The sequence below is a fragment of the Saimiri boliviensis genome, chromosome 15 (assembly GCF_048565385.1).
Source record: "Saimiri boliviensis isolate mSaiBol1 chromosome 15, mSaiBol1.pri, whole genome shotgun sequence".
Taxonomy (NCBI): domain Eukaryota; kingdom Metazoa; phylum Chordata; class Mammalia; order Primates; family Cebidae; genus Saimiri; species Saimiri boliviensis.
This window is the reverse complement of record NC_133463.1, coordinates 18582514-18609888: the sequence shown is the minus strand read 5'-3', so window position 1 is coordinate 18609888 and position 27375 is coordinate 18582514. Positions and strand designations below refer to the sequence as shown.

Genomic DNA, 27375 nt, shown 5'->3' with positions numbered 1-27375 from the left:
GTCTGAGTCCCCAAACCTCAAAAGTAGGGAAGCCGGCAGTGCAGCCTTAGTCTGTGGCCAAAGATCTGAGAGTCCCTGGCAAATCACTGGTGTAAGTCCAAGAGTCCAAAAGCTGAAGAACTTGGAGTCTGATGTTCAAGGGCAGAAAGCATCCAGCACGGGGAAATGTGAAGGCCAGAAGACTCAACAAGTCTAGTCCTTCCAACTTCTTCTGCCTGTTTTATTCTAGCCACACTGGCAGCTGATTAGACGGTGCCCACCCAGATTGAGGTTGGGTCTTCCTCTCCCAGCCCCCTGACTCAAATGTTACCTCCTTTGGCAACAGCCTCACAGACACACCCGGAAACGTACTTTGCATCCTTCAATCCAATCAAGTTAACACTCAATATTAACCATCACAGTTCCCCTAGAAGATTTCTGATAAAACTCCAGCAGATACAAATGTGATTGGCATTTTTGCATTTCATAAAAAACCTAAAGCCCCAATTTTCAGCCACTGTTAATGTTTATACTTCATCTTCTTCTTGGTTCTTAGGCTATGACGTTGCTCAAAGAACCTAGGGGCTTAGTATTGGAAGGTTGATATGGCTTCAGGGGCTCGACATTGCTTTGGGGATGCGAATGAAACTTGCGTGGACACAAGGGCCCTGCGCTGAGCCATCTCTTGCTTAATTTTCCCAACCCCATCCTGACCAGGCTCACCTCACTCACTCTGCCCCAGGGGTCAGCCCATATGTGGGAGAATGGGTGCCCCACCAGTACAGTGCTCTTTGATCAGGAGCTGTCCTCATGATGAAATGCAGAAATGACAGCAGGAAGGAAACACCAGCTCTTTTAAAGAAATCCAAACCACTTGGACTCAGGTAGTTTGGTGAAAAACCTTCTCTTTCCCCATCTGTGAAAAATCTAAGGGCCCAGTAAGGTGGCTTTTAAAAAAGCACTCCAAAAACCAAGTAAATGTATTTGTGCATTTTCTAAATTAAAACCAGTGGAGTGACATACTGTTTCTAAGTGCTTGAAGGGTGTAAACTTAAAAAATCTGAGAGAGAAGGCTGAAGGGCTGCAGAAGAATCTGTATCTTACAGTATCTAGTGGAACAGGATGAGCACAAAATGATCAAGGAAATTAAGTCCGGAAGAGGCCTACTCATCTGGGGCTGGCCTCCTGGGAAGGTGTGAAGGCAGCTGTATCTGTGCTGTCCCCATCTCCTCCTTCAAGCTGGAGGAAGGAAGGATCCTCCAGAGATCAAATCAGGGAGACAGACAAGTTGAGTAAAAGGGGAGTTTTTAAATTTATGATGAATGATTATTTTCTATTACCTTGACCTTAGAAAGAGACCAAGAATGGGATGATAGTATGGTCATCCAGAAGCAATTCAGTTATAGATAATAATAATTTAAAAAAATTTCTATCCAGCTTGCTCTGAATAGTAATTCATATTACCTTAGGAGAACCTGACAAGTCCCTAAGAGCCTTGTGGTATAATCGAGGCTCCCACCAGGAAGTGATGGACTTACTAATCTTGAAAGGGAAAAGGTATACATATATTGTTCAATTTTATTTTTAATTAGCGGTTCATTACCAATTAGCACTTAATTACCAAGCATTTTTACTCATTGCTTTTAACCTCTCCTTCAGATGTGAAATTCCCCTTTGAGTGTATCTGTTTTCAGTTAAATTAATAAATTAGGCTAAGAATAAGGGTTTCAACAAGGAATTAGTCCTTAAATGAGCATTTACTAAGAAGAGATACATTAGCCAAATGGATCATTCCCATCAAAATGACCCTATTCCTAAGTAAAAGTGTAGTTTTGTTTGAATAGACATGGAGGAACCTAAAATATACATGGTGTAAGTGAAAGAAACCAGTCAAAAAAGGCTCCATACTGTGTGATTCCAACTGCATGTCATTCTAGGAAAAAAGCAAAATTATAGAAACTAAAAGGATGAGTGGTTGCCAGGGGTTGAGGGGAGGGAGGGATGAATAGGGGAAGCCCAGGGGACTGTTAGGGCAGTGAAACTATTCTGTACGATGCTGTAATGGTGGATACATGGTATTATGTATTTGTCAAAGCTCACAGAATTTAAAATGCCAACAGTGAACTCTAAAGGAAACAATGGACTTTAGTTAATAATATTGCATCAATATTGGCTTACCAATTGAAACAAATGCAAGATGTTAATAACAGGGAAATCTAAGGGGAGGGTTGGTGTTGGGGTGTTGGGATGGGGAGAAAGAATCTAAGAGAACTGTCTGTACTTTCTGCTTAATTTTTCTGTCAATCTCAAATTGCTCTTATAAAGTCTATAAATTGAAAAAAATCTTCAATCAACTAGGTGGCTGAAAGCTTCTAGTATTAGAAGAAAAAGCTAATGAGTATATTCGTCTTATTCTTTTATTTATTTAGTAAACATTTATTGCAGCTGAGCACAGCATGGTAGGCTTGAAGGACCTGAGATTAGACAGAATTGCCACCTTCAGCAGTACCACGCACTACGTCATTACCCCAACAGCAACAACGACAAATGTTTATTGAATACTTATAACTAGGCCCTGAGTGCACTCTCTCATTTGTTAATTCTTATTTGTTAATCCCACAAGAGAAACAGATAAGGAGACTTACATTTTATATTGGTTTGACAAAAAAAAAAAAAAAAGGAAATAAGTTTGGAAATTTAAATAAATTGGTCGAGGTTGCCCAGCTAGAAAACAAGAGTCAGGCCGGGCGCGGTGGCTCAAGCCTGTAATCCCAGCACTTTAGGAGGCCGAGGTGGGTGGATCACAAGGTCAAGAGATCGAGACCATCCCGGTCAATATAGTGAAACCCCGTCTCTACTAAAAATACAAAAATTAGCTGGGCATGGTAGCGCACACCTGTAGTCCCAGCTACTAGGGAGGCTGAGGCAGGAGAATTGCCTGAACCCAGGAGGCGGAGGTTGCGGTGAGCCGAGATCGTGCCATTGCACTCCAGCCTGGGTAATGAGAGTGAAACTCCGTCTCAAAAAAAAAAAAAAAAAAAAAAAAAGCAAGAGTCAGACCTGTATTCAGATAGCTTGACAAATGTTGTACTTAGAAGTCTAGTGTGTCCCCACGGAAGAGTGCTGTCAAGTTGCTTTGAAATGCTTTACAACACTTTACAATATTCAAGTAAAGATATTAGAACAAATTCCATTACAAACAAGAATCAGATATGCTGCTTACCTTAATTCAGGCTGCCAAAACAGAATACCATAGACTAGGTGGCTTCAACAACAAATATTTATTTCTCACAGTTCTGAAGGCAGGGACGTCCAAGATCAAGGTGCCAGTGGATCCAGTGTCTGGCGAGGGCCTTCTTCCTAGTCTGCAGATGGCTGACTTCTCACTGTATCTTCACATGGCCGAGAGGAAGAGAGATCATCTCTTCTGTCTCTTTTTATAAGGGCACTATTCCCACTTGTGGGATTTACACCCTCATGACCTAATTACCTTCCAAAGGCCCCACCTCTAAATATCATCACATTGGGGATTAGGCTTCAACATATGAATGTTGGGGGACACAAACATTTAGTCCACAGCACTGTCCTACTTCAAGAAGCAGAAAAGCACTTTTATAGAATAAATCTATCAGGTTATATAATGGTATTTCTCCATTCAAATTAAAAACATCCCATTATTACAATTATTATTGCTTCTGGAAATATAAAAGTACATTAGCATGAGGAAGAACCTTATAGCTATTAGGAACTGAAGTACAATGAAAACAAGTTGGAAAATGAGGTGAGGCCAAAATATGTATCTATATTTAACTTTATATGAATAGGAGCATTAAACATCACTGCTGCTTAGGACCATGAAGTATTTTTCTATTATTCTGGCAATGTTGTTGCTTAGATCACTCCTAAAATGCAAAAAGAAGAGTGAATGTGGAAGATCAGATCCTTTATTTTTCAGACATAGGTTTCCCGTAATCGCCCTTCAAGGACTCATTGGCTTTCACAGTTATGAGACCATCTTGAGTTGATGTAGCCTTTCTCCTAAGTAGAACACACATAGTCAGTCCCCAACAACCAGTATGTACCATGCATAAGCAGTATATTAGGAGTCATGAACTAAAGGAAGTGGGAGATCAGTTCATAACTGAAGTGGGAGACAGGCAGATAAGCACACACACATGAACAAAAATAACTAGCTCTCATAATGGAAGAGAATGCCCTGCAGATGGATAACAGAAGCCTTGAAAATGAAAAGATCTTGTTCCAAGGTTTACGAAAGGTCTGAACCCACAACTTGTAACATCTTTGAAATCTACAGCTCCTGAATGAATGTTGGCTTCCCAAGTTTCTGTCCACCTCTATAGCCCTCTTGCTGCTTCTTGAAAAACTGACTTTCCCTTATGAAAAGCCCAATTTCATCCATTGCAACCAGTTTTGTCTAGGACATGCCTGCCTACTCAAAGAGGGTTCTCCTTTGCAAGGTAGGTCGATGGATTTCCACTGGACTACCTTTCTGTAGAGACCAGCTCCTTCCTCTGATCAGGAAGTATGCAAACAGAGTTGACCATTTCATGGGTGGTGAGTAGAGGCTTGGCAGCTTCTTGTTGGAAGGTGACCCTTCCCAGGGCAGGTAATCCTCAGAATCAGTGAAAATAGACAAGTTTTCTTATCCTGAGACTCTCTGTTCAAGAGCAAAAGGTGGCATTTTAAATTTTCTCTTTGGAGTGGTAGAAAATTACTAGTAGCTCTAATCATGGACTTAAATATCAAAGGGCAAAGAAAAAAAGTCTAGCTGGACTTTTCATAAAATGCCTTCGGGCTTATTATATTTCCCAACTAGTCCAGTGATAAACATGTTCCATGATCAAATAAGTCTGGGAAATGCTAAAGACTTAGTGATTTACACTGCTGAATAAACATTTAAAACACTAACAAATTCTGCGGTAAAATATGAGTTTAACTTTTCTTTAACGTTTCCCTTCCCTTTTTGTGACACCAGCAACATTCTTAGGAGGCTTCTTTGGGAACTCTTTCTTCAGAGTCAAGTGATGTTCATGAATATAAATACCTATTTGGGGTGCCTGGTTGATGGATTTCTTTCTTCTGAGCAACTGTTGTAAGATGATTAGTTCCTGCAAATTGCCCTTCCAGACAGAAAGTTCACACATTTCCTTTCACTGCCCTCCATCCATTACCTGGCGTCTGAAAACGATCGATGTATTATGATGTAAATAGAAAGGGCAATAGTGTCTGTCAAGACCAGGGCTTGTAAGAGAAGCAGAACATGCTGATGTTCTGATGTTCTGAGTCATCTTCCCAGGGTCAGTTACTTCTGAACTTCTGGAAAAATAGATGCACAGGTAACAAAGTCCTTGCCATTTTCTCAGGAAAGCAGGTAAGACAATCAGTGATGACTCATGGGTGCTGACAGAATTTTTGATTGATGGGGAACTGTCCCCACCAAAATGTGAAGAGCGATGTGGCTGCCCACAGGTAGAAGGTCCTGGGCTCCTGGGATGCCGCCCTTGCCTTACATACGTCCTGTCATCTCTGGGCCTGTGATGCTTGTTCTGCGGAGGCCCAGGGCTAATAACCCAAAGACTATAAGTCTCTTTTCTGCCTTCTTGCTCCACTAGTGTATCTTCCACACTGCATTTAGAGGGTTATTTTTTCCAAAATGCATGTGTGTTTACCTCTCCTTTCTATGAGACTCCATTAAAATAGTAGTATAAACTCCAAATGATGAGAATAACAGGATAAGAAATGTAAGCAGGTGAGAGGGTTTAGCAAACTTCTGAAATAATGAGAGCAGAGAAGATGGTGTTTGAGGAAGCAAAGGAGAAAGAGCAGCTGTAAGGGGTCCACAAAGGGACAGGGAGGAGGAGGGCAGAGAATATGCGGCATCTCCTGAGGAAAATGTGGAGGAAGCAGCTAAGGCAGGTAGCTGAGGGAGGATCCCATCCGCAGAGCCGAGGGGGGCTCAAGCTCAGAACCTCCAAGTCTCACCAAATGACAGGAATGAGAAAAGGGTCAAAAATACAGGGAATATCTGAATGTCTATATATGGAAGAGTCAACCTCTCCACCAGCTTTTCTCATCCCATGTGGAGAATGCCAGACATTCAAATGTCTGCCTGTCAGGCAACTAACAAATAAAGAAATACACATCGGCAAACATATTGTTATTGGCTGAAATGTGTCCCCTCGATGTAGAAAGTTCACATGTGAATTTTGTATTCTGACTGTATTTGGAGACGGGGCCTTTAAAGAGGTAACTAAAGTTTAAATTAGGTCATATGGGTTTGCCCTAATCCAGTATGACTGGTGTCTTTGTAGGCAGAGGAGATGGAAGCATGGACACACAGAGAGGAAAGGCCTTGTGAAGGCACAGGGAGAAGATGGCCAACTGCAAGCCAAGGAGAGAGGCCGTGGAAGAAAACAACCCTATTGACACTTTGATCTTGGACTTCGAGCCTCCAGAAGGCAGAAAATTTTAATTTCTGTTGTTTAAGTTATCATATCTGTGCTATTTGCTATGGCAACCTTGGAAAACTAATACATATAATTTTTCTTAAATAAAATTGAATGGCTGCAGAGAGGAATTTTCTACAATATGACATTCATGGGTATCCTGAGTTTACCATGTGATCACCCTGGAAGGAAGGCTGCTTGGCAAGAAGCACACTTCTTACTCTGCACATAGAGTTCTTCATCAGCTTTGTGCTGATGAATTCTTAAACATGAGGGTGCTACCATTCATACACAGGGTCACCTTCAGGGATTTCGTAAAGATCTCCAGCATAAAACTGAGAAATTAAGATAAATAAACAATTTTAAATGACCATGGATGGAATAGGTAATTCAGGGAAACAAAGAAAACTTAGAAACCTTCTAGTTAATATTCTTAAAGAGATCGGAGAGAACATTACACTGTAAAGCAAGAACAGGCATTATGAAAAAGGAATGGAGAAAGAATAAAAAGTCTGGAGGTTGAATATATACGTAGTTGTAAAATGAAAGTAACTGAAGAGCTGGAAGATATTGAAGAATGTCTTAGAAAGTAGAATGCCAAACTAAAAGTTCTAATAGGGCAGAAAATAGTTAACACAGACAGCCAGTAGAGGGGAGAACATCTCACAATAGAAATCCCTAAAAAGAAAGAATAAAGAAAATGGAAAAAATTATAATAGAAATAATACAGGAGATTTTTTTTCACCGTTGAAGAACAAGAGTCTCCAAATTAAAATGAGTACATGAAAAAAGACCCAAAGATCATCCTAAAATTTCAGAACATCAACAAAAAAAAAGAAGAGACTAAAACTTCAAGAGAGAATAAGAAAAAAGGTCGTATGAAAAATGAGAATCAGGCTGGGCACAGTGGCTCACTCCTGTAATCCCAGCACTTTGGGAGGCCAAGGCGGGTGGATCACCTGAGGTCAGGAGTTGGAGACCAGCCTGGCCAACATGGTGAAACCCCGTCTCTACTAAAAATACAAAAATTAGCCAGGCGTGGTGGTGCATGCCTATAGTCCCAGTTGCTACTCGGGAAGCTGAGGTGGGAGAATCGCTTGAACTGGGGAGGCGGAGGTTGCAGTGAGTTGCGATCACACTACTGCACTGTCTAGCCTGGGTGACAGAGTAAGACTACCAAAAAAAAGAAGGAAGGAAGGCAGGAAAAGAAAGAAAGAGAAAGAAAAAGAAAGAAAAGAAGGAAGGAAGAAAAGGAAATTAGGATCAGAATGACTCTGGATTTCTTCTCAGCAGCGCTAGATAGTACAACACTAGAGAATAACACCTAAAGGTCTAACGGAGAATTATATTTAACCTGAAATTGTATACCTCGATAAAGTATCACTCGAATATCTGGGTAAAATATAATCATTTTCAGGAATGCAAGAAGTCAGAAAATATGCCACTCATATATCCTTTCTTAGAAAATTACCACAAGGATGTTCTCTAGCAAAATAAAATTCTGAGATCAAGAGGGAATAAGTCATGAGATTCTGGACAGGGAATTCGATCCAGGAAAGAAGAAAAGAGAAGTCCCAGGAAGACATCTCTGTGTCAGATTTAGAAAGTAACTAGTTTGAAAGCAGCAGGTTAGCGTGCTCAAGAAGTGAGATCTTAAAAAGAGGGTAAGGACTTAATAGATTACTTATTATGATTGAAAATTTGAAAACAAATGAGAACAAAATTAAGACAATTCTTAATTCTAGGAAAAAACCAAACTGGGAGCATAAAAAGCATAAAAGTGGCAATTGAAAATTATAGAAAAACCAAAAACAAGATAGGAAATGTAATCGGAGTCTATGATCTTATTCTGCAGTGAACAATTTACATAGTAATTAAAAACTATATTGATTTCCCACTTTTAGAATCTATCTATCTGTCTATCTATCTATCTATCTATCTATCTATCTATCTATCTATCTGTCTATCTATCTATATCTATCGCTTCTTGGCCCTTTGGCTAAGATCAAGTGTAGAATAATCTATAGTAAAAGCACAAAACCAGAGAAGACTTAACTATGATTATAAAAAGAATTAACATGAACAATCTAGAAGTTAAAGTACAGATGAAAGAGACTGAGAGATCAAGGTGGAGGAGGGTGTCTGAATAGTTGAAGGGATAAATAATCACATCTTACAATCTGGGAGTTAAGAGATAGTGTTTATATTTGAAGAATCAGGAAATCTGTGGGTGTATTCCTTAAAAGTGCAAGGGTAAGATGAAGAAGAATAAAAAGTAGGTCATTAGGGCAGTGATCAACAATGAAGAATAAATAGAAAATTTGGCATATCTTGATGCAATATCATGCGATAAAAAAGGATTTCACTTGGATATTGGAAAATGTTTGAGATATTACTTTAAGTGGGAAAAAGTAGGTTATAGAATTTTAGTTATGTCTGGATAATATGTTTAGCTTATGGGTAATTTTTATGCATGCATGCATTCATTCATTCATTCATTCATTCATTCATTCAACAGGCTTCCTGGGTATCTACCATGTTTGGGGCAAGAGAAATGGATATGGCAACTTACAAAGACAATCAAAGCCCTGCTACACAGTTTATAGTCCAGCAGAGGAAGTACATATTGTACCAGTAACTGTGACAAAATGTGAGCTTTGTAATGAAGAATATTCATGCTGTTAGGAAAATATAAAGCACAGGTGCTAAACCTAATATAGGAATCTGGGGAAGATTTCTTCAATAAATTATTTTTCAATGAATTAATTAATGTAAATTGACAAATAAAAATTATATATATTTATGGTGTATAACATGTTTTGATATATGTGGAATGGCTAAATCAAACTAATTAACATATCCATTACCTCACTTACCAATTTTTGGTAATGAGAACATTTAAAATTTGCTCTCAATTATTTTAAGTGCTAAAATGAGAGTTGTTTTTTTTTTTTAACTGAGATTCAGTATTAAGAACATAGTATTATCTCAATTATGATTATGAACTCAGGAAAATGCTCAGGGGAAACAAAATATTAATTGTGTTTAGATTCTGATATTCTGAAGAATTTTATGTTCTTCTTTATGCTTTTCTGATTTTTCTAAGTTTTCTGCAAAGAACATGTATGGCTTTGAAGAAAAAGTTACTGTTGCCAGTGAAGCTGTTAGATATTTTGCTGTTTGAGAGCCTTTCCTCAGTCCTCCTGTGGAAGCAGAAGGCAGTTACTTAATCTATCTAAAGAACAGTTACAAACAATTACCAAACCACCTGTCCAACCTCGGCATTTCTGAAGGCTGTCATCGGAAATGGTAGATTCATTTCAACAAATGTTTCCATTAGCCAACTTGGAAACGGTGTTTGTTTGCCACAAGCTGTGCTGATTGAAGCTTGCAAAGGTACAAGGTGATGCAAGTGACAAAAATGTGCCCACCAGTTACCTATTATTTCTGATATTTCTTTTTTAGACTGTCGTGTTACATCTGTTTTAATTTACCTATATCATATATTATGTAGATGTTGAAAAACATGATTTAAAATATGAAGTAATCCCTGTTTTGTGCTCATGTTGCTTGGATTGTGTTTTTAGGTTCTAAGAGCATTGCAATTGGTTCTCCAATGACTCCTTTCAAGAAGTTATTCCTACATGTAAGATCAGATCTGTCAGTGGTGATTTTTATGGATTTGGATATTTACTGCACATTTAAGTTATCTGCATGTAATTTCTCAAATCATAGATCTATATTATGATTTTGAGAATTCCTCTCATCCTCTATACTGTATCCAAAGATCACTTTTTTCAAAGGTCGCCTAGGCAGAATAATCAAATTAATGCATTTTAATTTGATAATACTGAAAAGTAAATTGCAATGCGTGTGCACATTGATTGAAAACCAGGTGCCACAGACATCAGCATGCCAAAGCATTTCCACATTCTCATACCTTAGTTTATCAATAAAAAGAAAATGTAAGGAAAGGTACTCCACAATTGGTACCTTTTATTAGTCTGTTTTCACACTGCTGTATATACTGTTTATTAGTCTGTTTTCACACTACTGTAATATAAAGTGTGAATATATTACTTTATCTAAATACATCTTCTCAGGCAAGCCATGGTGATTGATCCCTGTAATTTCAACTGCTCAGGAGGCTGAGAATCACTTGAGCCCTGGAGTTCTAGGCTGCAGTGAGCTATGATGGTGCCTTCAGCTTGGGCAACAAAGTGATATTCTAGCTCTAAAATTTTTTAGAAATTTGTCTTTTCACCTTAATTTGTGTGCCTTTGCTGGAAAAGAAAATCCAAAGGTGGTTATTACATTATGCAAATGATATGGGCTTGTAATCAAAAGAACTGGTTTCTAATTCTCACTTTACCACTAACTCAGCTGAGTGACTTCAGATAAGTCACTTAACTTCTCTGGTTCTCATTTGAACCAAGTGATCTCTTTAAGTCATTTCTAATGTAAACACTGGGTGATTTAATGAAATATATATTTTGGATAATGATATGGTTAGGCTGTTTCCACCCAAATTTCATCTTGAGTTGTAGCTCCCATAATTCCCATGTGTCATGGGAGGAATCTGGTGGGAGATAATTGAATCATGAGGGTGAGTCTTTCCCGTGCTCTTCTCATGATAGTGAATAAGTCTCATCAGATCTGATGGTTTTAGAAAGGGGGGTTCCCCCTGCACATGTTCTCTTGCCTGCCACTGTGTAAGATGTGCCTTTGCTTCTCCTTTGCCTTCTGCCATGACTGTGAGGCCTCCCCTACCATGTGAAAATGTGAGTTCATTAAGCCACTTTCCTTTGTAAGTTATCCAGTCTTGGGTATGTCTTTCTTAGCAGTGTGAAAACAGACTAATACAGATTAATTGTGGCATAGAGAAGCTGCTGTGTATAGCCTCTCTTCCTCCAGGGTTCTAAAGAGAACTTTCCTTACTACGTAGTTGGAGCCACTTTGGTTCCATTAATGACTTACCGCAAGAAAACCTCACAGCAAGGACTCAACAGTGACCAGGGAGCTATGCTAAAACCACATCCCCCAGATAGCCAATGGGATTGAGATATGTAGGGGTGTAGGGTTATTCAGAACCCAAAACCTGTGTCTTCTCTGGAAGAACCTCCCAGACCTCCCCAGCTAAACTCATGACCATATCCCTTTCCTAGTTCCTCTTCTGTATCCATTTACTGCACTGCAATTTCCTATTCCAAGTCAACGTTTCACCTCCAGATTGACATTCAAGCTGAAATCTGCTAATGGGGTCAGAAAACAGGTCATAAAGGAGAGTGAGCCAAAATGTTGAACCCATTCCAGCTTTAAAAGCCCACAATAACAAAATCTAATGTTCTGTGTGCTTTCCTCCCAGTATAAAACACAGCTTTCTCCCAGAAGGTTAACCATTTTCCGTAATCATGATCTTCTATTAACAACTCACATCTTTCCCAGTAGGCACATTTCTTTCTCTGTTCTCTTGTGTCAAAAGTACATAACATAGTGCAGTGATCCAACTATGGGCTGGCTTCTCTGCAAACTGTCAGCATTTTTCTCCCTGCCTTCCTTTGTTCCTAAGAGCAGTTGTGGATTGGTATAGACCCAAAGTGGGAGTTGAAATATGCATTGCATCATTTGTCACATTAGCTACAAAGGAAGCAGCAGAAGTAACCAGAAATGAGGAACAGGAAATTTCCGATAAACAACTCTGATGGTTATCTGGAAGCTGAATTGAATCACAGGCACAGGAATTTGGAATTGCAGTTTGAATTGCAGAATCAGAGGTAACTGACTCCCACTATATGATAGTATCAATTTAATTCAAAAATTGAGTGTAGTTTTACAGTCTTAGCATTCCTTTCCATTCTGTGAAATATCAGAGAGCATTTATTTATTTAACAGGCTCATGTGAAGCACATTTGCATTTGGAAAAAGAAATGATTAAAAGGAACCAATCTGGGTGGCCCAGATATGGATACTTTTATAGATGTTGATAGTATTTGGAAGTGAAATGAATGAGATTACTTCTTTACAGACTCAATATTGATCCATGAAAACATGTAACTGATTAATTTAGTCCTGTAGTCTAGCAGTTTAAGCCTTTTCCACATAGATTAGGAAGTCAGAATGGATGCCTCTCATTGGGTTTGCACTGTATAAGTAAAGCTTCTTTCACTTATGCATCTCTCACTGACTTTCTCTCTCTCTTTAATTTGGGAATAGAAAAGTAAGTCCACAATTAATATTAGATTGTGAGAGGAGAGAAAAAGAAGGGGCAGGGAGTTTCTGAGAGAAGGTAAAATCTTTGCTGCACCCCTTACTGACCCTGGTTTGTGTCCCTTTGCCATGGGAGTAGCTCCTGTCATCATTTAAAAAACTTGAACTGCATTTTAAGAGACTTATTGGTCTTGCTTCTGCAGACTCATAACTCCTTTATGTGTTTGCTTTTGGGAGGAAAAAGCAGATAGATATTTAAAAGCCGGATGTTCCTGCACACCCTTTTCCTGATGCTTCATTCTTTTCCAGGCAGAAAGATGGTGGGACTCTGTCTCTAGCAAAGGGATATTTCTAGATACTGAGGTGTCAGAGACACCTGGTCAGGGAGGTTAGGAGATGGGGCATCCCGATCCACCCTTTCCAACTGGCTGCTGCTTTCCTGGCAGGGCTGCACTGGGAAAACTCTCTTCCTTCCCACTTCCCTTTCTTCCTCCCATTCGTTGTCTCTTTGCACACCCCTAATTTGGCCTCTCATAGTAAGAGGTCAATATGTTTTCACACTTGGGAAATCTCATTCAAGAATTTTTGTCAATGGACAAGTCATAAGAAGCCCTTCCATTTTAGGGCTCGTTGACGTCACCAAGAGGCGATAAATATCTGTTGATATAATTGGATGTGAGATTCAGTGTTGAGATAGCAAAATTCTGCCCCTCGCTCCTTGGCAGGGCCCTATGATTTATGCAGGAGCAGAGGCAGCACGCAATCGAGCTGTCAAGAGAGCGTCAGCTTATTAGGCAAATGCTGCGTGGTTTCTGAAGAGGGTCGACCCTATAAAATCCCACTCCAGGCTCTGGAGTGGAGAAACTCGGAGACCAAGTCCACTGAGAGACTGAGGGGAAAGAGGAGAGAAAGAAAAAAGAGAGTAGGAACAGAAAGGAGAAGGGAAGACAACCTCCAGAGAAAGCCCCGGAGACGTCCCTCTGCAGAGAGGCCGCAGCACCCGGCTCACCTGCGAAGCGCCTGGGAAGGTAGGGAGCGCCTGGACGGAACGCGCCACCAACTTTGCGTTGCCTGAGCTGCCGCGAGGTGCGCGGCGGAGCCGGCTGCCCCTGCCTGCCTCATGCCTGCCCCTGCCTGTGTGCATGTGTATGCATGTGTGTGTGCGTATGCGTGTGTGTTTGTGTATGCGCGCGCGCGTGCGGTGTGTGTGTGCGCGTGTTCGCGGACTGGTCCTTAAGATTCCAATAGTAGCTGGGATGTGGCAAAAGCAAACTTAGACGGCTGCTCTTCGTTACCCGTGCTGCCAGTTGCTCCTCGCTGGCTGCGTAAAGGAACGCCCCCACCCGCTTCTATCCTGACCCCCGAGAGAAGGCAGCAAGGGCAGGGGTGGAGAGGGAGGACCAGAGGCAGTAGTTATCAATTTGGAAGAAAATGCTGAAATATCTGGAAGGGAGGTGGTCAGCGCGGGTGGGATCTTAAATCCGTGGCTCTTATCTAGGCTCGGGAAAATTAGTTTTGAGGATCATTAGGAAGACGACTCAGGGACCGTCCCTTCAGAGTCTAGAAAGAAGGGTCACTCCTGCCAGGCCAGGGCGTGAGCCTAGGTGCGGAGCCCTGCAGGCGCCCCTCTCCCCGCTCCCCAGACGCTTCAGCACCGCGGACAGCGCCCACACGAAGCCCTGAGGCCGGAGCCCAGCACGTCTAAGGGACTCCCGTAGGAAGACCTCGCGTGCACCTCCCAGTTGAGCGAACTCTGACCAACTCTTTTTTTCTCTCTTCCCCTCTCTCATTCCGCCCTCCGCCCACCTCTGTGCCGCAGCGAGCGCCCCTAACATGCGGCTGCCGCTGCTTGTATCCGCAGGCGTCCTGCTGGTGGCTCTCCTGCCCTGCCCGCCATGCAGGGCGCTCCTGAGCCGCGGGCCGGTCCCGGGAGCCCGGCAGGGGCCGCAGTACCCTCAGCCCCTGGATTTCTTCCAGCCGCCGCCGCAGTCCGAGCAGCCTCAGCAGCCGCAGGCTCGGCCGGTCCTGCTCCGCATGGGAGAGGAGTACTTCCTCCGCCTGGGGAACCTCAACAAGAGCCCCGCCGCTCCCCTCTCGCCCGCCTCCTCGCTCCTCGCGGGCGGCAGCGGCAGCCGCCTTTCGCAGGAGCAGGCGGCCGCCAACTTTTTCCGCGTGTTGCTGCAGCAGCAGCTGCTGCTGCCTCGGCGCTCGCTCGACAGCCCCGCGACTCTCGCAGAGCGCGGCTCCAAGAACGCCCTCGGCGGCCACCAGGAGGCACCGGAGAGGGAGAAGCGGTCCGAGGAGCCTCCCATCTCCCTGGATCTCACCTTCCACCTCCTCCGGGAAGTCTTGGAAATGGCCAGGGCCGAGCAGTTAGCGCAGCAAGCTCACAGCAACAGGAAACTCATGGAGATTATTGGGAAATGAAACGGTGCGTTTGGCCAAAAAGATTCTGCATTTAGCACAAAAAATAAAAATAAAAAAACAGTATTCTGTAATATAGCGCTGCTCTGATGCTATTTGTTTATTTTTATATAGCTTGAAACATGGAGGGAGAGAGGGAGAGTCTATACCCTTTACTTAGCATGCACAAGGTGTATTCACGTGCAGTAACAACACAATGTTATTCGTTTTGTCTACGTTTAGTTTCCATTTCCAGGTGTTTTTAGTGGTGTTTTAAAGGGAATGTGGACGTGGGAGAAAACGTTTTGTTTGAAAAAGCAGACACAAGTCACCCAGTTGTTTTTATTGTGGTCTGAGCCAAAGAGAATGCCATTCTCTTGGGTGGGTAACACTAAATCTGTAAGCTCTTTGAAACAACTTTTTCTTGTAAACGTTTCAGTAATAAAACATCTTTCCAGTCCTTGGCCAGTTTGGTTGTGTAAGAGAATGTTGAATATTTATATTTTTAATAAAAGCTGCAAAGGTAATAATGACTTTATTTTTTCTCTTCAGTGCTCATACACTTGAAATACTCTCATCTCTTAGCTTCTCCAATTTGTCTTCAGTATCAGAAAAAAACAAAAAACTTCCTGCATTACATTTTTCAACTAAAAATACAAACATTTGTCAGTGGCCCACACAAACCCTGCAATCACTTTGGGCTCATCTCTGTGCCATGGACTACTTCTCTGAGGTTGAGTGAAATAATTCAAGAAGTTGCTCCCAGTAGCTCTAAAACATCATAATTCTAAAAGGAAGATCATTTCATAATGGAAATAACATTATGAAGATCATTTCGCAATGTTATTTCCATTATGAAATAATGGAAATAATTGCAGAGAGAGGGGAAAAGATGAAAGGAAGGGAGAAGTGTTGAGGCAGAAATTCCTCCAAACTATATGGCCAAAATGCTGCATTCTTTTTCTATGAGAAAGACTCACTCTGTTAAACTAATACTTTGGAACCATAAAACAATTTTTTCTAAGCTGTTTTCCAATGACTACTTCTAACAAGAGAAACTTGAGAGCATCTCCACTTAAGACGACTAAATTTAGTCGTTATAAAATGTCACAAAGGAAAAATTTTCTTATGAAGAACATTTTGACTTTAATAATTACACAGATATCCTCCACATTTATGCCTATGCCAACCCTAATCACTTTTTATGCTTAGGAACATGGACTATCTTTATTCATTTGTAAAACTGAACAGCACATTTAATTAGTTTTACAGTGTATTTGCCTTTGGTAGTTTATTTATAGCTTTAAAAAATTCGATCAAATGTTTAATACTTCAAAATTAATTTGTCTGTATGAAGATGCTTCTTATCTGGCATCCTTGAAATATACTTAACTAATGGATTAATAAGATAACACAGAACACTGAATAAATTATTATAAGACGAAGCTTTTAAAAACATCATTTATTTAAGAGTTCATATAAAGTTACACTTATGAAGGAGGCATTTGGTTTGACAAATATTAACAAAGCATGATTTAAATATATATATATATATATTTAATGTGTGATGTGTGTGTATATATATTTAAATACATGTAGTTGTTCTGCAGTTTACCAGATTGGTGCCCCAGTGAATACAAGAGAAACCTGACAGCTCTTGCTGGAAGATTTTTTCCAACTAAAGTGCCTAATCTATGAAAATCTAAAACTAATATTAGAAAAACGTCTCAAGAGATGTCCCAGGCCTTCAGCCTTCTGGACTATGAAAGTGTCACCAAATTCAAAGAACATTTCTGAATATACATCCAGTGACATCTTTTATGCAAAAGAGGAAAACTTTGTGAAACATTGCATAGCTTTGGTCAATGATTTACTTTTTGTCCCTATATTGATAAATCAGTCCCTTCTGAATTGACACTGATTTTCACTGACCACCTGCACTGTTAAAAGAGGAAATGAGAGCTACGAAAAGTCAGCGCCTATTAGAGACAAGAGCATGGTGACCCCTTTTTTCAACATTTGCCACTCGTTACTGACACACGCATGTACCATACCTACACACCCTTCACAATGTTTTCCACACAATAAAAGATTTGCATAAGATCAAGTTTATTTTTTTCAGTGCTCTCTCCAACTATTTTCTCAAAATATTCTTTCCCCTCAATATGTTCGATAAGTCATCTGGACTTACAGTTTGGGGTTATTTTTACAGAAATTCTGTTCAGCGGTCCCTTTCATCTTCTGCGTAATATGAATTTCACTTGGGCTCCCTCCTGCCCATGTGCATCTCAGCCAGGCAGACAGAGGGTCAGCAGTTGGAATGAACATCATTCATTTAGGGAGTTCAACCAGGAAAAGGAGAAGATATGGCGACCTGGCTCAGAATCAGCTGCACTGCCACTCGCTGGAGCTGCAGCCTGTCCCTGGAGGGGAGGAGTCTCAAATTCAATCTACAATGGAAGAAAATGGGAATCAGAGCAAAAAAGAGATTCATTCTTTTTGGATTGGTCCAGTCACTCTTCTACTGAGGAGAAAGTATAATAATAATTATTATTATTATTATAACTATTATTACATGGGACATAATTATTAGAAATGAAAAGCAAGCTCAGGTTACCTTGGCTACAGCCAAGAATCATGAAAATAATTCACACTCATGATACAAAAAGAAGAAACAGTAATGCACGCAGTGGAGAGAAGTTCTTGGGAAAAAGGAGTTCAGAAGTTTTTTTTTAAGTCCACTTATACATGATTTATTGAGACAAAAGTCTCATTGAAACTACTAGGAATTGGGTTTAGAAAAGGTTGAAGAATTTTTAAAAATTTCTAATTTAAATGACACTGCTATGCCACATGACTTAATTATTAATTGCGGGGCAAATTAATATAATCTCTCCACTGCTGAAGAAGTTTCTACCATGCACATACATATATATTTTCTTACTGTAATATTTGCAAAATTATGGGCTTAATTTTGGGCAAATTATGATGGGATTTTTTTCTCTAGGTAATAAAATCTAATAACCATATCTATATTAAATCAAATCCAATATAAGTATGTCTAAAGAAATAATTATAAGTACATCTAAAGAAATAATTTTGTAAACACCTAAGAGAGACAGATTGCAATTCTGAATTGGTTAACCTAATATCATAAGCAAAATTTATTTATGTTGCTTCGGCTTTTAAAAATCACAACTTAATGGAATGAGGAACAATCATGAAAAAGTCTTGCTGAAATGTGATTTCATTTTATGAGCTCAAATTCTTTACATTTCAAGATACCATGATAAACACCATTCTTCCTAGGAGAAGTATGTATAAATAAGCAAACATGTTCTGATGACATCACTGGCAAAACTATCCCACCAGATTAGAATGCCACTGATTTCAAAGCAATGAAGTAGCCACATGCATTCAGCTCTGAAGCCCTGGATTTTATGAAGCTGCACTATGGATGGATAATACCTGGCACAAGCAAAGAAGAGCTTTGGTTAAGTATGTTGTTTTATTGCCACTCATAGTAGTCTTGAGAGCAAAATGAGTTCTTAGCCTGTACCTTACCAGATTTTGCCCTAAACATATGTTTGGAGATGATGTTTCAAGAGCAATAAAATTATCCTAAGTCTTTATGGCTTTGGGATGGTCCTTTGTACTGCCACATTGTCTCCTGATAGAAAGTTAAGGGCCATGAAATCATATTACCCACAGTAGAGTAAAACTAAAGTACATAGTTTTCTATGGAGAAATAGTTGAGCCATCAAGTGAAATTGGGCTTTTTGAAAAAGGATGTTACCAGATTCTGTTGGTAATGGGTCAGATACCTCAACGTCCTTGAAATTGAATTAAAATAAACATCATCCTGACAGAATCTTGCACCTATTTTTACACGTCAAACTCCTCCTTTGCCAGCCATAGTCCTCTTACCCTGGCTAATCAAAAAACAAAACAAAACAAAACAAAACAAAAAACCTCAAGTCTCATGTATGGTTTCTGCAAACAAAACAAAACAAAAACAACAACCACAACAAAAAACAAATGATCTGGGCATATCATAAAAAGACTTTTTTAATATATACCTATTCAATATGAGTGAATAGTGAATTCCGCCTGGATGAACAGACTATCAACGTCCATTTTGTGGCCTCTTTCTTGAAGGCATTTTCTAGTCTAAAGGGAAATTCCATGGCAGCTGTTCTAAATAGTTGAAGGGTGAAACAAGTGGGATAATGTGTTTTCTGCAGAAGGTATAATCTTTGGGAAATTACTGTTAGCAAACAAGCCCCTTGTACTGCTTTTGGGATGTATATACATTTTTGTGCTTTCCTGTACTAAAGATTAAAATCTTCCTTCCTTCCTTGGTTTTGTTTATATCTACTGAGGATCCAACGACCAGCTCAGCAAAGGAAGTTCTGTGCAAAGAGGCTTAGCCTAGTTTTGAATCCCACACCAACTACTTATTAGATGTATGACTTGGACAACTTAGTTAACCTCTCTGAGCCTTAGTTTTCTCTTCTGTAAAAAAGAGATGAGAACCTCTATCTCATCTCTATTGTTATAAGTACTGAATAAATAAAATAGTACACACAAAGCACTTTCCACATGCCTCACTTATATTAGGTTGGGCCTTCTTTCCTTCCTTCCTTCCTTCCTTCCTTCCTTCCTTCCTCTTTCCTTCCTTCTTTCCTTTCTTCCCTCTCTCCCCTCTTCCCTCCCTCCTTTCTTTCAACAGCGAAGAGGCTCCTCTGCCATGCAAAATTGCCTGGGGACTGTTTATGACGAGCTGTATACAATAGCACTGACCCCCAGTAAGAAAAGACAATAGTATCTGCAATCTCATTTTTCCAGAATTGGGCATTATTTCTATGATTTAATCTCTTCAGTGTGCTGTAATCACAGGCATCGGTGACACTGTCCAGTGTATCTCCAAGAGGCCCAACTGCATACGTGGCTACCTTATAAAGGAAGAATGAGTTAAAGATCTAAAACTCTTTTCTATAAGCACAGCCCATCAAATCAAAAGCAGGTCTTTTTCCTATAGCCTTCCCCAAGTGGAGTTCTATATATGTGTTCCTTCATACTTTTCTAAATGCTGGCTTCCCTTTGTCACAGGAAGTGCTATTTCTTGGGAATGGTGATGTTCTATGAGGCAGAACAAGAGACAGAGAATTACAAGCACTGACCTCCTCTCTCTGCTTGGGAACTTGTCCTGCATTCCAGTTTGGTCTGATACGTATTAAAAGTGAACAACAGATTGTTAGTTCCTTATTTCAGTCATGTGTTTTTAATGACAGGGATACCTTCTAAAAAACACATCCTTAGTTACTAAGCAGTCATAAAAAAGAACAAGATCATGTTGTTTGCAGGGACACAGATGGAGCGGGAGGTCATTATCCTTAGCAAAGTAACGCAAGAACAGAAAACCAAATACTACATGTTCTCACTAATAAGTGGGAGCCAAATGATGAGAACACATGAACACAGAGGGGAACAACATACATTGGGCTCTTTTGGAGGATGGAGGGTGGGAGGAGGGAGAGGATCAGGAAAAACAACTAATGGGTGATAGGCTTAGTATCTGGGTGATGAAATAGTTACAACAAACCTCCATGACACTAGTTTACCTATGTAACAAACCTGTTCTGGTAATTTTGTTGTTATGTGAACATTATAGAATGTACTTACACAAAACTCAGTTCGGGTGAGGCAAACATTGTCTGTAACTTGGAACTGTCCTGTACACAAAGATAGATGTCCACAAGGCTCTGTCAGAATGCATGCTCATTAACTCCCCTCAGCAAGAAATGATTCTAGATTTGGGTTGCTTCTACCTCTTGGCTGTTGTGAATAATGTTGCTGTGAACAAGAGTGTGCAAATATCTGTGTGAGCAAATACCCTGCTTTCAATTCTTTTGAGGATATATTCAGAAGTGGAATTGCAGGATTTTATGGTAACTCTGTTTAATTTTTTAAAGGAACCTCTATACTGTTTTCCATAGCACTTGCTATAGACCATTGTACACTCCCCCAGCAGTGCATGAGGGTTCCAATTTCACCACAACCTCATTCCTAATTGTTTAATGTTTGCAGGGTATTTTGAAAAAGTGTGAATTCATTGCAAACAAAAAAGCAGGACCTGGCACAGATACCTGCCGTGTTCATAGCAACATTATTCACAATAGCTAAGAGGTAGAAGCAGCCGAAGTGCCCATCCAGGGAGAAGTGGATAAACAAAATGTCATGTGTACACACATTGTCAAGAATCAATAGAATACAATGAAACACTGTTCAGCCTTAAAAAGGAGGAAAATTTTGGCACATGCTACAACATGGATGAAGCTTGAGGACTTTATGCTAAGTGAAATAAGCCAGGCACAAAGGGACAAATATTGTATGATTCCACTTATATGATGTATCTAGATAGTCAAATTCATAGACAGAAACCAGGATGCTGGTTACCAGGGGCTGGAGTGAAATGGGGAGTTTTTGTTTAATGTGTAGAGTGTTTCTGTTTTGCAAGATGAAAAAGTTCTAGCAATTGTTTGCACAATAGTGTGAGTATACTTAACACTCTGAAACTGGACACTTAGACATGGTTAAGATGGCAAATTTATGTTCTGTATTTTTTACTAGAATTAAAAATTTAGAAAACATTCAGCCAACATCACATTAAAATTTGTATTTACGGGTTCTTTGGACGAAGCAGAAATTAGCAACCCAGAACTTGCATGGAGAGCTAAGCAATGTTGTGCCTTGGATTGGGAATGCTCTCTCCCTTCTGCTCATCTCAGTCAGGGTCACAGTGCCCAACACTCCCTTTGCTGCCCCTGCTGCAAGGCTGGTTTCAGCTGCCATTTATCACTGTGCTTTATCACAGTAATAATGCACACTGTCATTTATCACAGTTTCTATGCTCAGAGTAAAAAGGAAACCAAGCGATGTCTTGTATTTATGCTTCTATTAACATTTTTTCGGTTACTTGGCCTTTTTCATTCATGTTACCTTCTTGGCTCCTAAAGGCACACAAGCTTATTGCTCTTAACAGAAGGTTAATTTTTAGTATGAAGGTATCAAAGAAAAAAAAGTAAAATGTTCATTGGAGATTTGGCTTAATTTTTATGTTAAACATGAATTACTTTTTTAAGCTACAGTGCGTCTCATGGCAAGATTTTTGACAATGAAAGCATGAAACTGCCTTTAAAATTCATTTGAATGCAGATGAGTTCCCAGGATCTTAGCATAGGGGATATAACTGGGTGCAGATTGGTGGACATGTGCTTGTTTGGGCTTGGGGGTGAATGCCAGTAGCTCCCTTTACTTAAGTGCATCTCGCCCCACTATATCCATCTGATGAAACTAAACAAATGCTTTCCTGACATTCATTCTGGCACAAGTCTGGGTAGTCACATTTAGCGGGGGCATTATGTTATTTTAGCTGCCTCAAAGTAGAAGAGTGAGCTTATTTTTATCAATGACCAGTGCCTTCAGGTCTCTAAGCTTCCCAGGGCCTCCATGACATGCCAGCATGGACCCTTCCACAAATTATCATTCTCTACATCACCCATGACTCTGATCCACTAATGCTTACCTGTCTTGTGTTCCATTCCTTATGGCTCAGTCAAGCGATAGCAATCAAACTGAGAAGATGCATTTAGACTAAGACATTGATGGATAATGATGGCCTCATGTATGCCCCTGCCAGATAACACTTTACCTAGAAATATTCATGCCTTATCCTGAGGAATGACTAATGCCAGGCCATTGAGAAGATATTGAGGGCCTTGAGGAAATTTACATCCAGACACCCACAGCGAGGCTGCCATTTCCTCAATCTCTGAGTGCTGCAGGAAATGCCAGTCAGAAATTCAAGCTGACACAGGATCTGGTTACCACTGCATATTAAATGTTTGTCTTTCTGGATCAATTTAAAGGAACCCTTGGCCATCTATGAAATGCCTTTGCCTTAAAGGAATGTGGATAGGAGGGGTATGGCTAGACTTAAGACTGCTGAGTGGGCAACCACCCAGTATCTATCTTGCACCTGCTAGGCTGTGTCAGAGAATCAAAGCCAGATGCTGGAAACAGGTGTGAGTAGGAATGCAGAGACCATGTTTAGAATGTTTGTTCAGAAAGACCAAGCCCAAATGTTGGCCTGCTCCCTGACTTAGCATTACTGAACCTCAAGCTCTTGGATAGTTTGGGTGTTACAAATTCCTAGCTAGGAAGGAGAGTACAGCCAGAGAACCCAGGCCAGTCACCCATGGTGAGAAGTAACTGAGGCACTGTCTCTGACTCATAGCCAAGGGTCAAAGCCTTGGAAACTCTGTTAGGCAGCTCTGCCATCATGGGTGTCTCTTTCACAGGAATGCAGACATTACTGCTTGGGACAGAGCAATCAAGGTATGTTAGGTATGAAGCATAGAAGTGTGAAAAGACCGCACAGCTAGAGGAAGCAGAAAATAAGAACTCCCAAAAAGCGCTCTGGAAGGAAAACACTCTTATTAAAATGCATTTTTTGGCCAGGCATGATGGCTCGTGCCTGTAATCCCAGTGCTTTGGCAAGTTGAGGTAGGAGGATTGCTTGAGGTCAGGAGTTTGAGGCCAGCCTGGACAATATGGCATGACCGCACCCCTACAAAAAACTTAAAAAAAAATAACTGGGTGTGGTGGAATGTGCCTGAAGTCCTAGCTACTCAGGAGGCTGAGTTGAGTGGGAGAATCATTTGAATTCAGGAGTTCAGGGCTGCTATGAGTTATGATCACACCATTGCATTCTAGCCTGGATGACAGAGCGACACCCTGTTTCTAAAAAAAAGAAAAGCATTTTTTTTTTCTTGGGAGGATTTACAGCCTTACACACTGAGTGATTGAGGGGGGTGGGTGGAGTGAGTTGACTGGTGGGCTTTGTTGCTATCAGTTACCTCCTTCTTGCTAAGAGAAAATCAGAAACCAGAATAATTTCCTGAAGCCCATCAAACAAGCAGGAATTAAATTCTTTTTTTTTTTCTGACCTGGAGGAGAATGCTGTAGTGTGTACCATTTGGTTCAGGTCAAGTGTGGTGGCTAGGAATTGTTGGGATCGGGATGGAGAGGACAGGTTATGGAAGTTGATACCACAGCTTGGCAAAAACTTGCAGTCAGCCTTCTTCTCAGATATGGAGCTGAAAACTGTATGTCCTGTAGGGAGAGTATGTGTATTCGTGTTCTTTCTGAAAAGAGAACTAAGTTACAAAGAATTTGATCATTAATTCTTCACATTAATTCTTGCTTAACTTTTGCATTAAGCAAACAGACCCAACAGGTTGTCCTTAAGAACCATAGGAGGTCGACAGTATCATTATGCCCTATTATAGATGAGAAAGCTCAGACTCAGGAAGTTTGAGGACCCTGTTCAAAGTAACTCTAGGGTAAAGTGCTGAGAGTTGTTCATAGTGACTGGAAGTTCAAAGGGAAAGAGGGCAGCTGGTGCTGCTGCACACTTGAGGCTTGGGACAGGGCCAGCCTCTCCACTCACTGGAAGGCAGAGAGAGAGGCAGGTTGGTTGACAGCATGGGATGCAACTGAAGAATCTGCTGGCCCTCATTTGCCGTGGACAGCCACATCCCTGCCAGCAATGGAGGCCTAGAAATGACCCACCTGTGCTTGTGAGGCTGTGCTGATCTGTCCCGAATGGGGAGTCAAAGCAGAAGAGCCGCTGGTCACGCTGAGTTTTGTATCAGTCCCATCAACCCAAGTGAAGTGGGGATTTATCACTGTTCTTAGATGCTACTTGCCTTCCATTTCACTGCATGCCCCACTTGGTGGAGGACGAGAGATCAAAAGGTAACAAGCTCTCAGCTATTCTGTGATCCTGAGCAAGTGACACCTCTTTTAGAATCTTCATTTTCCTCCACTGTGAAATGGGGAAGTTTAACACTTCTGCTCTAGTGAGGTTTAAATGAGAGAATCCTTATGAAAGACTTTCTAGATTATAAAGCAATGGACACACGTTAGTTACAGCCATTGCCAAGTGCCATTGTTTTTTCAGATGCATTAACACCTTGGTGGACTAACTCTTCACTTAGTGGGCTGCAGTGGGAGAAAAGGTGTACCATGGAAATCACTGAGATACACAAATAAAGGCAGAAAAAACCCACAGGATGTACAACACTAACAAAGGTCTTAGGTTAAATCAGAGTAATAAACAATTTGAAAACACAGGAAGCTTAGCTCAGCTAGCTATGTCATAACAGTTCCCCCAGAGAGCTCTCCCAGAGCTGTGTTCACAGAATTGTAGAGTTGTAGGCACAGGTTGCCAGGGGAAATGAATGAATTCATTACCCTACTCACACACAATTTACATTTTCCTCTTTAAAATGGATACATCCATTTTAGCTTCCTGTTAAAGTGAAATTTACTTAGGATGCCATTTGATCCTGAGAAATGTCGTCCACAATTTTAGTATTGACTTTTTTTTTTTTGGTCCTTCTAGTAAAACTCCCAAATTGACAGTTAATAGGAGATATAGTGACAGATATTGGGGGCCTTGAGAAGATTGAGGAGATGGCAGCCCAACTGTGGGGACCTGGATGTAAATTTCCTCAAGCCCCCCCCGAATATTTGGAACTTTCTCAGCAGGAAAAAAAGCCCCCCAAAATAATATTGCAATTATAGGGTACAAATGAACAAGCATTAATAATGTTAATGTAATGGTCTCATTCAAACTTACTTGTTAAAAAAAACTTTCCCTCTCTTAGCAATTTTTTTTTCTAGGTAAGAATGTCTGCATCTCACTACCATAGCTTCTTATAATTTCCAGAATTATTAGGCCCTGGACAATGTTTTGCGGTAAATATAGGCCGATCCTGAGGACTGATCAGTTCTTTTCTTTATTTTTATCATGTTGGAATTCCAGCACAGTCAGGGTGCCTGGCATATCAGCAATTTGTAAGCTTGAATCTCCTAATTTGTAAAACACGTAGCAATTGCTCTCAGTAGGGAATCTCTGTTTAAAAATAATTTGACACCCTGAATCCTTCAATTAAATTCAGAGAACAGAGTTAAATTTTCATTCACTTCCGTTTGTTTTGGAAAATTAAATAGATCATTTCAAAGAACTCGAGTCCTATAGTCATACTCATGGGAAATCATGTTCTTGGTCTCTAGTTTTTTTTTAATGCTTTGTAATATCTTGTAAAATTAATCTTGCTCAGAAAAGCAGCTTCCTGGCCCTCTAGCCTTCTGCATCTCTCACCTCTCAGTCTCTAGTGGCAGCTGGAGTGGATGTTTGCACTTGAAATCAGAATGTATAGTTTGGTCTTGAAAATCTATGCATAAAATGCTTTTATCTTTTTGCATGTTACACCCAGAAGAGATGCAGGGCTCACAAAGGTTGCTCTTCCTTGGAACTTTGGCCCATTGTCCATCCCAGCTTAGGAAAATATGATTATTTCCAAGGGCACTGAGCCTCGAGTGATGAGCAATTTGAGAAAGGCTCAGGTCTGGGGACACATGTATTTCCCAGGTTTTTGGAAACACATGTTTCCGAAAGCTTGGGAAATAAACCCTGGGATCCAAGAAGGGAAAAGAGTCTTTGCTAGCCCCTTCCTCCCTCATCCCCTCCCAGTCTTTTTAACCATCTAAACCAAAAGTCTGTTCCTTCCTTCCTTCCTTCCTTCTCTCCTTCCTTCCTTCCTGCCTTCCTTCCCCCCTGCTTCCTTCCCATTTTTCCTTTCCCTTCCATTTTTCCTTTCCTCCTTTTTTTCTCCTGTAATGTAATTATTTTTATTTTCCTCTGGGGCCACCTTTATAATCTTACAAGACAACAATCGCAGAACCTGGGTTGAAGACTAAGAGGGCCGTGGGCTGGTTTTTCTTGGCGATACTTTCTCCACTGCATCTGTCTATACTAGGCTATTGGCCTTGACCTCCACATCTCTGTTATTTGAGAGTGGAAAACCGTAAGATGTGAGGAACCCACTTTGTTCCTGAGGCTGTCTTTGAGCTAATGACATGTCAGATACAAAGAAACTGGAGACACTTGGGGAAGGGGAAAGGACCATCTGCACCTTTTTCTTGACACTTGGGTTGGGAACCATTGGATTTTCTCAGCCAAGAGGACAAGCCAGTGATGAAAATCACTAGTCCATGACAGGTGGCCTCTGCAGTTTGTGGAAACTGGTTTAGGCAGAACAAAGAATGAACTAGGACACAGGTATGTCATGAAAACGTACAGAGATACTAGCTCCTACAGCAAAGTGATAACAGAACTAAAAATAGATACCCACAGAACAGTGACAACTAATTATCAGACTGTGAGGTTCAGCTTAGACACATAATG

At 40.6% G+C, this 27375-nt stretch overlaps 2 protein-coding genes across 10 annotated transcripts in view; one reads left to right on the top strand and one right to left on the bottom strand.

The window, feature by feature from the left end:
* CRH (corticotropin releasing hormone) overlaps positions 1-15589 on the top strand; it is a 242547-nt gene extending 226958 nt beyond the window's left edge. For all 5 annotated transcript variants that reach the window (XM_074386713.1, XM_074386712.1, XM_074386710.1 and 2 more), the window contains 2 exons: positions 8965-13681; positions 14473-15589. In XM_074386713.1, coding sequence (XP_074242814.1) covers positions 14487-15080 — 594 coding nt within the window. In that variant the 5' untranslated portion in view covers positions 8965-13681; positions 14473-14486 and the 3' untranslated portion in view covers positions 15081-15589. The remainder of the gene's footprint in view (positions 1-8964; positions 13682-14472) is intronic.
* A 332-nt stretch (positions 15590-15921) lies between these two features.
* Positions 15922-27375, bottom strand: part of TRIM55 (tripartite motif containing 55) — a 48898-nt gene continuing 37444 nt past the window's right edge. The window contains exon 10 of one of the 5 annotated variants that reach the window (XM_003935536.4): positions 15922-17506. In XM_003935536.4, coding sequence (XP_003935585.1) covers positions 17384-17506 — 123 coding nt within the window. In that variant the 3' untranslated portion in view covers positions 15922-17383. The remainder of the gene's footprint in view (positions 17507-27375) is intronic. The other 4 variants (XM_003935535.4, XM_010346063.3, XM_010346064.3 and 1 more) reach the window with 4 other exon arrangements.